Source organism: Clinocottus analis, unplaced genomic scaffold, assembly GCF_023055335.1.
Source record: "Clinocottus analis isolate CAN_PGR_092001 unplaced genomic scaffold, fCliAna1.0.p SCAF_48, whole genome shotgun sequence".
Taxonomy (NCBI): domain Eukaryota; kingdom Metazoa; phylum Chordata; class Actinopteri; order Perciformes; family Cottidae; genus Clinocottus; species Clinocottus analis.
Window position 1 is genome coordinate 7,623 of NW_027176205.1, and position 12,378 is coordinate 20,000.

A 12,378-nucleotide genomic window follows, 5' to 3' on the forward strand; every position below is an offset into this window, starting at 1 on the left:
TGGGCCAGACCAGTAAAATCACAGCATAACTTATAAATAACATTTCTTTGTGTTTAAATCATTGGTGAAGGTTTTGGGATGATAAACTCTATTTTAAGGTCTTTCAACAATTAACTAAAAACATAACAACCAAACATTCAGACATCAGCCGTCTCTGTCTGGCTCTCCTCTGCAGATTCTCTTGCTTTATGACGCCGCCTTCATGACATGATCCATTTTACAACTTCCAATACAATGATAGCAGCGCTCTCATCAATAGAGACTGTGGAACAGTGGTTTGAATGTTGGACTTACAAGCACAGGGTCAGAGGTTTGAATCCCTGGTCTGTAAATTATGATTTAAAAATATTTTTTCTCTTCTGTTGGACTAGACACCCTGGCGGGCCGGATCCAGTTTGACACCCCTGGTTTACACTATTCAAGATTACAAGAGAGACCATCTTACCCTGCACCCCTCCAGATCACCGCCATGTCCAGTCTAAAGGGGAAAAGAATGCACTTATTATTCATTTGAGGTGTTTTTGTTACTACCGCTTCGCTCCGTGGTCCAACATCTCGGCCGGCATGCGGAGGCACCACAGTGTCCGCACAACTTTTAACAAAGTAGATAGAAAACTGCTCTGGATTTCCACATTAGACTTCTCCAGGAATTTAAATAGAAAAGCCTTCAATTTTAAACAGATTTCAAATGCATTTTGACATTTTCTAATAAAGCATTTGATATTTGCTTTGAATCAGACATTGAATTAAATAGTGGATTATTACTTTACTTCCTGTTAGAGGCCGCTGGTGGATATTTCCCCTTCCTTCCTCTAATCCCACCACGTGTTTTTAAGGAGTTTATCCTGGACATAAAGTCAGCAGCTGTTGGACCTGCTGCTCGTCATCATTCATACTATTCAGTGCCCTTTCAGCCAGCTTTACTTATTCTGTCAACATTTGTTTTATTTTCCATGACTTCTACATTTCACCTGAAAGAGGGTTTGTTTAGAACAAAGAGGAATTTATTTGGAAATTTTACCCTATTTTTAGTTTTTTTTCACTTTGCCAATTCATAACCTGCAACTAACCACAAAGATGCTTAATTTGTTCATTTCATTTAATTATAATAAAATCTAACAGGATGGACTACATGCAACATGGTGGAAATCATGTCAGTGAATAAATTTCATTAATGAAGACAATTCATTCACATACAAATAAAACATGCAACTTCCATTAACAACCATAAAACCATTAATCATGAACACCCTGATTTAGTTTCAAAAGAAGAAAAAAAAACAGGCTGCTGCAGCTCAGCTACAAACACTGGAGCAAATATGGAAGAACATTGAACTGAAGTCATTTTTAGTGAAAACATTAGCTGAACTTTTCTACAGTCTGAGAGCCGCCGTGAAAACAATAACAACAGATTAATGTTTCATTACAACTGTTCCAATAGTAGTAAACCAAAGACAAAGTTTGGTCAAAAGCTAAAATATTCACATCCTAAAACAAAGGACAGAATCCCAAAATCTCAAAGAGATCAGTAGAGGATGATGTTGAAGAAAGAAGGCTGGAGATAATTAAACAATTATTTTCTCAATCAACCAATCTTCAGTTATGAAACAAAACTGCAGTTTCTACAGTAAAACTGAGTTTGAACTGGAGAAAATCAAAATAGGAGTAAAGTTTTAAACAATAGGTATTTCACACCGGTGACAGTTTGCGGTCGTGCCAAACAGAAATCACGACAACAAAACGAGGCCTGGCCAAGCACCTCTGGAAAGGAAACAAACAAAATGGCTTCACGTGCTTTTCTTAACAATGATCGTCTAAAACAGACACAGGGAGCACCGAGCTCATGTTCTCGACACAAATGTACAGAGTCCCACAACCTTACCTCCGGTCGTCAACCTCTGACCACAAACCTAACCGCCGTCAGTGTGACATGAGATCAAACAAAAAACGTCCCTGAACTCTCCGGTTTCCTCCTTTTGAAATGGGGCCTCTCAGCTGATTGGCCTGCACAGGTGGCAACTAATGACCAGATTGGCACCTGTGTGAAGACACGAGGTGAGGGAAGCACACAAAACACACGCGAGACCCTCATCCATATGAACTCAAACTTGTTTGAAACTCCATAGCACGTGACATAGTATCTGCAGGAACATTTGCAGAGCCTTTTTTATGACAGATTTGGATGTTGTAGTCTTGGTCGATCAGAGACCAACGATAAGACGTTGGTTGTGATGATGCATTCGGGAAAAAAAGACAAGAGGGTTATGATCAGTTTCGCACTTGACCCAAGATAAACCTCAAAATGTTGTAGGGTGAATAACTTTACCAGAGCCTTCTTCTCTATGGTGGAATAGAACTAGCTTACAGGACGACCGCTGGTGATCCTCTTGCAGAAGAACTGTCCCACTGACCACACGGGCCTCCAGCTTGAAAGGCAAGGAGAACTCTGGGGCATTTGGACTTTCTTTCACATATTCCTTGGCTGTCATGTGTTCGGTCCCTTATCCCAGACTGAAAAGGGGACGTAAGACAATTGGGTGCTCGTCAGGGATACACTTGTAATTTAAAATAACAGAGAGACGAGAGGCTGCTGTTGAGCAAACTCCACCACTATTGTTTTTTTTTTACTATGTGGACTTTTAAATGCTCTTTCATACTTCCCTTGCGCGCAAATGTTTGACCACAAACACGACAACTAAATGGGATGTGGACTTTTAAATGCTCTTTCATACTTCCCTTGCGTACAAATGTTTTACCACAAACAGAACAACTAAATGGTCTCTCCCCTGTATGGGTAAACATGTGATATTTCAAGTGTCCCTTTTGTGAAAAGGTTTTACTACATACTAAACAACTAAAGGGTTTCTCCCCGCTGTGGGTCAGCATGTGAGATTTCAGGGATGCCTTTTGTGCAAATGCTAGACTACACAGAGAACAACTGAATTGTCTCTCCCCTGTGTGGGCAGTCATGTGATCCTTCAGGTGTCCCGTGTGTGTAAATGTTTTACTACACAGGGAACAACTAAATGGTCTCTCCCCTGTGTGGCAACGCATGTGTAATATTAGGGCTCCCTTTTGTGTAAATGCTTTACTACAAACAGAACAACTATATGGCCTTTCCCCTGTGTGCACATTCATGTGATCTTTCATGTTTCCCTTTTGTGTAAATGTTTTACTACACACAGAACAACTAAATGGTCTCTCCCCTGTGTGGCAACGCATGTGTTGTTTCAGGGATCCATTTTGTGTAAATGTTTTCCCACAAATTGAACAACTAAATGATTTCACAGGCATTTCATTTTTTTGCAGAGGGTTTGAATCTGACTGAGGTTCTTGAGTCTCCTTCCAAGCTCTATAGTCATCCGTCTCATTCGAGTCATCCGTCTCAGGTTCATATGAGTCTTCAGTCTTATCAGTATCTGGTTCTGAACCTCCACCTTTCGTTCCATCAGCTTCTGTTTCCATGTGTTTAGTTTGTCTTTGATGAAGCTGTGAGGGCTGAGCTTCCTCTTCATCACCTCCATTCTTCACAGGAGTGAATGAGAACTTGATACCAGCTTCCTCCAGCCCTTGGAGCTGTTCTCCCTCCTGACTGGTCCAGAGTTCCTCCTGTTCTTCTTTAATGTCTGGGGGCTCTGGGTCCTCATGTTCTTCTTTAATGTCTGGGGGCTCTGGTTCCTCCTGTTCTTCTTTAATGTCTGGGGGCTGTGGGTCCTCCTGGTCCTCTTTAATGTCTGGGGGCTCTGGGTCTTCCTGGTCCTCTTTAATGCGTGGAGGCTCCGGGTGCTCTTGTTCCTCTTTAATGTGTGGAGGCTCCGAGTCCTCCTGGTCCTCTTTAATGCGTGGAGGCTCCGAGTCCTCCTGGTCCTCTTTAATGCATGGAGGCTCCGAGTCCTCCTGGTCCTCTTTAATGCGGGGGGGCTCCGGGTCCTCCTGTTCCTCTTTAATATGGGGGGGCTCCAGGTCCTCCTGTTCTTCTTTAATGTGGGGGGACTCTGGGTCCTCCTGGTCCAGACTAGAGCTCCAGTCCTGCTGCTCAGGGGGAACCTCTTTAACCGCCAACAGCTGCTGGACATCTGTAGAGAATAAAATACTTTTATACGTATGATGAATCTTGAATTAAACTATTATTTAGGAGGTTCAGCACTGAAAAAGCATTAGTTGTAAATGAGAGAAGCATGACCCCTAAATAATGTGTGTGTATATATATATATATATATATATATATATATATATATATATATACACACACACAAACACACACACACACACACACAAACACACACAATCTGTCCATAATGGAAACCTGTGACGTCTCAGTGCAGTTTAGCTGCTGATTCTAGAACAAAGACACCGACCTGCTCTTTGTACGCGGACTTCCGGGTTGAAAACAGCGTCCAGTCGTCTCCGTTTTGATCTAGAAAGTTCCTTCTTGTTCTCCTCTTTTGATCTAGAAAGTTCCTCCTCGTTCTCTGCTGTCGTTCTTTTCATTTTCACAACGACAGAATCGTTTCCTCCACACAAAGCCCGTTCCCTCTCCATGACACTGGAACGAGCTGTGTCCGTTTCCAGTATGCTAAGCTAACTTCAATATCTTTAGGCTACCGGCCGATGAGTCAGAGCAACAACATCTGGGAACAACGGTGAGCACCGAGAAGTCCATTCAGAAGCTTTCTCCAGACGTACAGAGCCTTTGTTGCATCAGGACTGAAGGAGTTCGCAACACGTTATCAACGCAGCAACGACACGCTGCTGCTGCTGCTGCTGCCGACGGCAGCCGCCATGTTGCTAATGGAGGAGCATCCGGGTCAGCTGCAGGTTGCGGGGTCACCTTCAAAATAAAAGCTTTTAGAAGCTTCCATGTGCTTTTGATAAGAAATCCCATTTTCGAAATAGTGATGAAAAAAAATAAAACCCGTGAGTCATAATTATGACTTAGCATCTCATAAGTGGATCACTATCACAATCAAATACCCAAATCACTGTCATCATGAAAATGGAGCAGATGTGTGTAACATTTACACACATATCAATACAATGATAAGTCTCTCTATATATATTTGCATAATTGCATTTTTATCCAAATACTTTGCATATCAAATACAATATATTGTTGAGAAAGGGACTAAATATCATTCTGCAAATGTAAATGTTATAATCACTATGTTATTAGTCTACTTTGCATTTGTCCATGACAGGGTAGACATGTTTGGCTGTTTGTGTGCACATTGTGTACATGCTATTAATTTATATTAAAAAAGGTGTGCGAGCTTGACCAACTTTTCAACAGCAGAACATCTACTTAAACAAATGAAATTCAATTAGCAAGCAGGAAGCAGCACTGTTTCTCAGGTGTTTGAACCTGGTAAGATATAAAAAGCCACAAAATCATCATCAGCTGCTGGTGTGTGTCTGCTTGGCTTCCCGTCTGTCAGTTGTGCAAGAGCACACAGCTTCGCTTAACACTTACATACAAACCCAAATGACAGGTACGAACCCAACATCTTTCGGTGGAATTCATAAACTATCTTAATCTGGTACATTTCCATTGTGGTCCGTCACACCTTTAACCAAAATGATAGAAATGGGACTGAGGATGGAAACTTCATGGGCTGTGCAAATGAAACATGACTGTTACAACACTTATTTTCAAATAAAATATGTATTATACATTAAAACAACCCAAACCCTCTGTGTGAGTCGCATAAGGTGAGCTCATCTGTCCCCACTAAAGGACTAATGAAGGATTATTTTATCACATCTGTCCCCACTAAAGGACTAATGAAGGATTATTTTATCACATCTGTCCCCACTAAAGGACTAATGAAGGATTAATTTATTATATCTGTCCCCACTAAAGGACTAATGAAGGATTATTTTATCACATCTGTCCCCACTAAAGGACTAATGAAGGATTATTTTATCATATCTGTCCCCACTAAAGGACTAATGAAGGATTAATTTATTATATCTGTCCCCACTAAAGGACAAATGAAGGATTATTTTATCACATCTGTCCCCACTAAAGGACTAATGAAGGATTAATTTATTATATCTGTCCCCACTAAAGGACTAATGAAGGATTATTTTATCACATCTGTCCCCACTAAAGGACTAATGAAGGATTATTTTATCATATCTGTCCCCACTAAAGGACTAATGAAGGATTATTTTATCTGTCCCCACTCAGCGCCTAATGAAGGGTTATCTAATCTGTCCCCACTGAAGACCTCATGAAGGATTATTTTATCTGTCCCCTGAGGGACGCTCGTTATCTCTCCTGGCCGGCTCACAACGTAGTGGATAAAACCTTCATTAAGGAGGATAACTTCTCTCTAAAAACCTGATGCTGAATGGACTGTAATCTGTGTTGAGACTCCACGGGTCTCACAGATGACTCGGTGGAGCTTCCCCACAGGACACACAACACCAGAGAGACTTGAAGTTCAATGCACGTAGATTTATTTGCAACGAATCACGTTACAAACAAAACCGGCTGGTTCCGGTAATTCAGACAACGGCTCTAATGCAAGCCGAACCACCCCAAGAGCATCTCATTGATAAAACCACATCCAGTGCAGATGACGCCCCCCCCCCCACCCTTTCATCACGTCGTTCTCCTCACTTGTTGTTGACCTTGTCGAGCAGTTCCCTAGAGGTCCGTGTTGTTTGCAGCTGGCTGCCCTCCTCGGTGTCCTGGACCTTCCAGCTCGGACCCTGTGGGGCCGGCTGCTCTCGCTCCACGCTCCTCAGGTACTTTGTGGTACCGCATTCTGTTCCTCTGGCGTTCCTGACAACATGTTTTTGTTAAGTGTGCTTGTGTAAACCAGGGTCGTGTTCGGGGCATACATGTTTGTGTGCTGCTGTTTTATGAGATATACAACTCCTCATAGGATTTGAGATCAAACCATGAGATATTTGCATCTACAAAGAACATCTGGTGTGGAACAAACTGCTGGGTTTCCTGTACTGGGTTTTCTTTTGCCATTCTGAGGTCTTTCAAACTTGTTAGGCCGTCTGGGGACAGCTACTGCATGTTCTTGACAACAGATTTGCCCAATCCCTTTAATTTAGCATTGTGCTTTTCACATTGAGTTTAAGTAGGAGGGTGAATTGTTACACTTGAACAGACATTTTTGAACAAAAGGATTTTGACTCAGACATAGAAACAAGGTGTTTTGTCTCTCAGTTAATCCAATGGTGAGCAGGTAGTTTTCCAGTTGAACCTGTAGTACAGTTTTCATGGCCATCCAGTGATATCCATCAAACCAGTGCTCTTAAGAGGAAGGACAGCGCCGCCCCGAAAGCCAAACCCAGCGACAGAAAGAAGGCCATGATGGCTCCAGCAGTTTCTGCTTCATGAGGAAGAACATTTCTGAAACAACAAGTAGGATGAATGAGTGATTCACACTTAATACACAATATTTAATTATTCTTATCAAAATCCAGTAATTCTGAATAGATTGTTTTGTATGCAATGTATAAAATTAGGTTTAGACATACAAGAATACAGCAGTATTTTAATAAGAAAGTCAGGTGAAAGTTAAATGACATGATCATTTACAGTTGTATCTAATACACATGATGTGATTTTTATGATAGCCAACAGAGTTCAGCACGAGTTCAGCACGAGTCCAGCACGAGTCCAGCGTTGCTCTTCACAGAAAACCAAACGCTGACTCGTATAATCTCTCCTCCAACAAACGTTTGAGAGAAGAACTTTGGCAGAGAAACTCCAGGGAAAACATGAAACACGTGTCGGAAAAATTAAGAAAACATGGGAACACCAGGAGGACACGCATGGATAACTCCGTCAAGCTACTAAACTAGCATATCACGCTAAGTCAACATCACTACCCACGGACGCAGAACTGTGTTGAAGAAACACAATGAGGTGGATAAAAACAGGCACATTTTATCCAAAATAATTGGTCATGCAAAATTTTGAGTGCTTTTGAGCTGCTTGCATGACGGGACTAACTTCTGAGTCCTGGAGGAGCAAGACAGCCAAACACGTCCAGGACGCCGCGAGCTGCCTGACGTCACGCTGTCGTTATTTTAGATGTAACGCAGTGTGTGTTCTGGCTTCAGAAACTGTTTGTCAATCAATACAAAAGTTTTAATGACTGTGTATGTTTTAGGGAAATGCAAGTGAGTGTTGGCTCTCTTCTGTGTGTGTGTATGTGTGTGCACGCGCACTTTTAATGCAAATAATCTAACATAATTATCGTTTTTGCACCTTTGTACACACTGCTCTTACGTTGTTTTGGGGAATTTATATTTGACATCAGAAGTGCTGTCTAAGAGTAGGAACATGATATATATATATACTAAATTGTATTAGTAACATGTCCTTATTATGTAAAGTCTTGGAATAAAGGTTAAATATTTAACTTTAAAGTAGTAATATGTGATACCTTTTTGCATTGAATCACACGGGATGTTGGCTGAAACATATTAAATGTTCCTTCCACCAGCCGCATCTGGAAGGACCGCAGTGGGAGAGCCACACATGGAAGAGAGAGTTACCTACTGAGTCCAGTAGAGGGCTCAACCTGTGCTTATAGAACTAGGGTTACATTACTGTGACCATCGTTTCTTACTTTGGACCAAAGCACATGCAGAGGCTGGCCAGGTATCCATTACTGAAGGCGAAGAGGATGATGAAGAAGATGAACCAGCCGTCGTGGAGGAAGAAGATGGGCAGGTGTAGACGAGGATGAACATTACACAGCATGAAAAGAGGGACGAAGATGAGACGACACAAGATGGACACAGGAAGTACAACGCTGTCCTTCCTCGGCTGGAAACAGACATGATGACTCATGAATTCAACAATTTATCGATACATTTACACATGACATCACACAATACAAAAAGAAGGAAAAAAACAACAACACATGATCACAAGTCACTGAATGAACCGAGACGAGAAGGCCGACTGTATGAGCTGGGTGAAGACGGATCAGAAAGTGTTGTTGTGTTTGGGGTCTCTGTGGATCATTAAACGTGTTTATTGTGGATGTTTAATGCTTGATATGAAACTCACCCACATACAGAACGCTGTTAAGCTCCGCCCGGCCCAGTCACACAGGTTAAAGAGCAGAAAACAGCTGACTGGGATGAAGAACTGGTCTGTTAAAAAAAAACAAAAAGACTCAAACAGCTGATTTGTAAAGTGAGACAGCACTCATAGCTGACAATGACTCTGAACATTGGATGTAATCAGCTAAAGTGCAGAAGTTCTTCTTCTTGTGGTGTTCTTGTACACTACCAAACATCTGAAGGTGCAGGATCATCTCCTTCCAGATAAGGAACGACAGAGATGCCGTTACAAAAAGGCCAGAAAACTAAGACGCATCGTCGGGGACGACTGTGACTCAGTGGAGGTCAGTGTCGTCCTTCAGTCAGGGGATCGCGGTTCGATCCGACATCATATCCAATATCATATTGATAACACTGACTGTAAATCTGCCACAGAACTCCTGGAACTGCTTCAACTTCACACAACATTTCAACTTCCTGGCTCCTGTAACCCGAAGGCTCTCTTCTCTACAGTGAAAGCTAAAAGCTTCTCAAACCGAGGGACAACACCTCCAAATCCTTTACAGTGGACGAATGCAACCCTTTCCTTTCTTTTTTCAAACTAAAAATTACAGTGAAACCGCCAGAATCTTACAAAATACCGTGATATGATTTTTTGGCCTTAACGCCCAACCCTACTTACATCTCACTACTATGACCTCACTACTATGACCTCACTACTATGACTATACTAGTATGACCTCACCACTCACTACTATGACTATACTACTATGACCTCACCACTCACTACTATAACTATACTACTATGACCTCACTACTCACTACTATGACCTCACTACTATAACCTCAGTACTCACTACATGACCTCACTACTATAACCTCAGTACTCACTACTATGACCTCAGTACTCACTACATGACCTCAGTACTCACTACATGACCTCACTACTCACTACATGACCTCACTACTCACTACTATGACCCTACTACACTACATGACCTCACTACTCACTACATGACCTCACGACTATAACATCACTACTAGACTGAGTGAATATTCTCAGTTAAAGTTACATTTTTTAATCTTTTTTAAACTACTTCTCAGTAGTTGGACTTTTTGTATTTAGTGCATGAAATCAATGTTAGTCTGTTAAATAAGGCTGAAGTTATACAAGTAGTATGTGTGTTGTAATACCTTGTGTCATTAAGATGCACGTTTTGCTTTTAATTGACTATTAAAAAGGTAATATTTGTTATAGTTGGCATACTCTGTAATCTCTCAGGTTCAAACTGCACCATCGTTTCATTCAATCAATTTGAGAAGTTGAAAATGTTCCTCGATTTGAGTCTCAGCTTGTCATTCAGGGGTGATGGCCTTCATGTAGCTCTATATATGGTTGAACACACAAGACCACCACAGAAGAAGAAATCTTTCTGAGCAGACCCAAAGTGGCGACTTACCCCAGGAGCCCCCGGCGGCGAGCGTGGATCTGGTGTCGGCAGTGATCGCGGGAAACGTTCCGATGGTGACGGTGAAGTTGAAACAGACCAACAGAGCCAGCAGCCAGATCTGATGAGGAATAGTCAGCATGGAGGAAGACACACATTACGTAAATGAGTGAAAGCATTACATCAAGTTAATGTAACTCCTCTGACACATAAACAATCACCCGCCTCGAACATGAAAAAAACCTAAAAACGAGTGGACCGATAGCTTTCTGCTTGTATTCTTTTCTTCATCACAGATCATTAATACTGAACTTAAGCCAATCAATTGACTGCACATCTGATTCCATGATTTAGAATATATTCATTCATCATTTTATAGATAAAATTAATAAAAACTCTGACCTTCTTAAAGATGTTTATCATGGAAACGTTCTGTTTTATGTCCTGGTCAGCTGCTTCACCTGAAGAAGAAGAAGAAGAAGAAGAAAAAGAAGAAGATACAACAAAAAATATGCAACAAAAAATCCTCAAAGGTATAATAATTATAAGGTCGATATTATTATAGTATATAAATATTAGGCACCTTTTAGGCATGTGTATATCACAAAACAGGCAGAACAAGAGATGCTTTTAATTGTTTAAAAAAAAGTTACGATGGTGCCCCCCCTCCCTAAACAATCACACATTCAACTTCCCAGCTCGCCGTGGCCCTTCTCAGCTGCGACAACAGGCGTCAGGGCCAGAAAAAAGGAAAAGAAAGAACCTGCGAGATGATGCCGTGCATCTCTTCAGGTCAGTCCATCTTTATTCTTTGTTATATACTGGAAATGTGCGCTGCTAATGTAATGCTTATGCATACACCTCGAACTAGCTGACGTTATTGCTAATGTTAGCAGCGCTCTCAAGCTTTGAAGACAGGCAAGAGCGACCAGTCTCGCCTTCCAATCACAGCCTTTTTTATTTGAATCCGTGGAAAGAGAGAAGTATAACAGTTAAGTGTAATCTGTGCCCTGAAGACAAACGCCTCTCAACCGCACATTTACAAGTGAGATGTTAGTTTACATTCTATTATGTTAGCGTGAAAATTATTGGAAGCCTGGCGTCGCCTCCAGAAGAATTCAGTTCCACAACTTCTTTTTCATAATTTATTTCCTCCATCACAGGTAAAGTAACAAGCTCTGCAGTTGCAAAGGCAGAGTCGTCCAGCCAACGCAGGTTGAGCGTATAAGACAACACCCCGAAGAGCCGGAAGTTGAGCTCTTTAATACAGTTTTATGTCATTAACATACCATAAGAAAAGTAACATTTAATTGTCTCTAAACTGTCACGAGGAGGAGAATCTTGTGTTCTCATCTCTTCTCACAGGAAGAGACGAGCAGCGTCCAGTCTGCTTCTCTAGTGTCAATATACTGATAAACAGGTGTGTGTGTGTGTGTGTGTGTGTGTGTGTGTGTGTGTGTGTGTGTGTGTTGAGGAGTGTAGGCGCGTGATTAAAGTTCCCTTGAGAACAGAAGATTTCTAGACACAACTACAGCTGCATAGCTGTGTTGACTGACCTCGCTAACCTGATCTGAACTTCACTGGACATGAATATGAAAAGCATCTACAGGAATTTTAGATTTATATTATCAATTATGCTTTTATATTAGATTACAAATAGTTGATAAATATAGGGGGAGAGCACCTTGGCTGCATGCCTTCAGTTTTAAATGTTCATTTTTTTAGTACAAGATTCTTTGTTTAAACATTTTGTCTCTTTCTATACTGATCCTTTTTCATTGTATTTCTATAAATGCAGGCTTTATTCTGAGATGAGACGTACAACACGGACAAGCATCACAGAGACAATGCATCAAGACGACAATGCAGACGAGGAGCAACCGTT

General features: G+C 41.4%; 2 protein-coding genes across 3 annotated transcripts in view; both read right to left on the reverse strand.

Moving 5' to 3' along the window:
• Positions 1 to 1,085: 1,085 nt before the first annotated feature.
• Positions 1,086 to 4,753, reverse strand: LOC137802064 (zinc finger protein ZFP2-like). Its single transcript, XM_068599592.1, has 2 exons — positions 4,359 to 4,753; positions 1,086 to 4,076 (listed from the first exon to the last, which is right to left on the reverse strand). Exons 1-2 carry the CDS (start codon positions 4,540 to 4,542, stop codon positions 2,611 to 2,613), a joined length of 1,650 nt encoding a protein of 549 aa, XP_068455693.1. The 5' UTR covers positions 4,543 to 4,753; the 3' UTR covers positions 1,086 to 2,610.
• Positions 4,754 to 6,617: 1,864 nt separating this feature from the next.
• The window catches only part of LOC137802033 (equilibrative nucleoside transporter 1-like), a 14,959-nt gene continuing 9,198 nt past the window's right edge, over positions 6,618 to 12,378 (reverse strand). Inside the window, exons 8-12 of one of the 2 annotated variants that reach the window (XM_068599549.1) lie at positions 10,896 to 10,954; positions 10,506 to 10,614; positions 9,050 to 9,135; positions 8,604 to 8,803; positions 6,618 to 7,375 (exon numbers count right to left, since the gene is read on the reverse strand). In XM_068599549.1, the coding sequence (XP_068455650.1) occupies positions 7,264 to 7,375; positions 8,604 to 8,803; positions 9,050 to 9,135; positions 10,506 to 10,614; positions 10,896 to 10,954 (566 nt within the window). In that variant the 3' untranslated portion in view covers positions 6,618 to 7,263. The remainder of the gene's footprint in view (positions 7,376 to 8,603; positions 8,804 to 9,049; positions 9,136 to 10,505; positions 10,615 to 10,895; positions 10,955 to 12,378) is intronic. The other variant, XM_068599550.1, reaches the window with a different exon arrangement.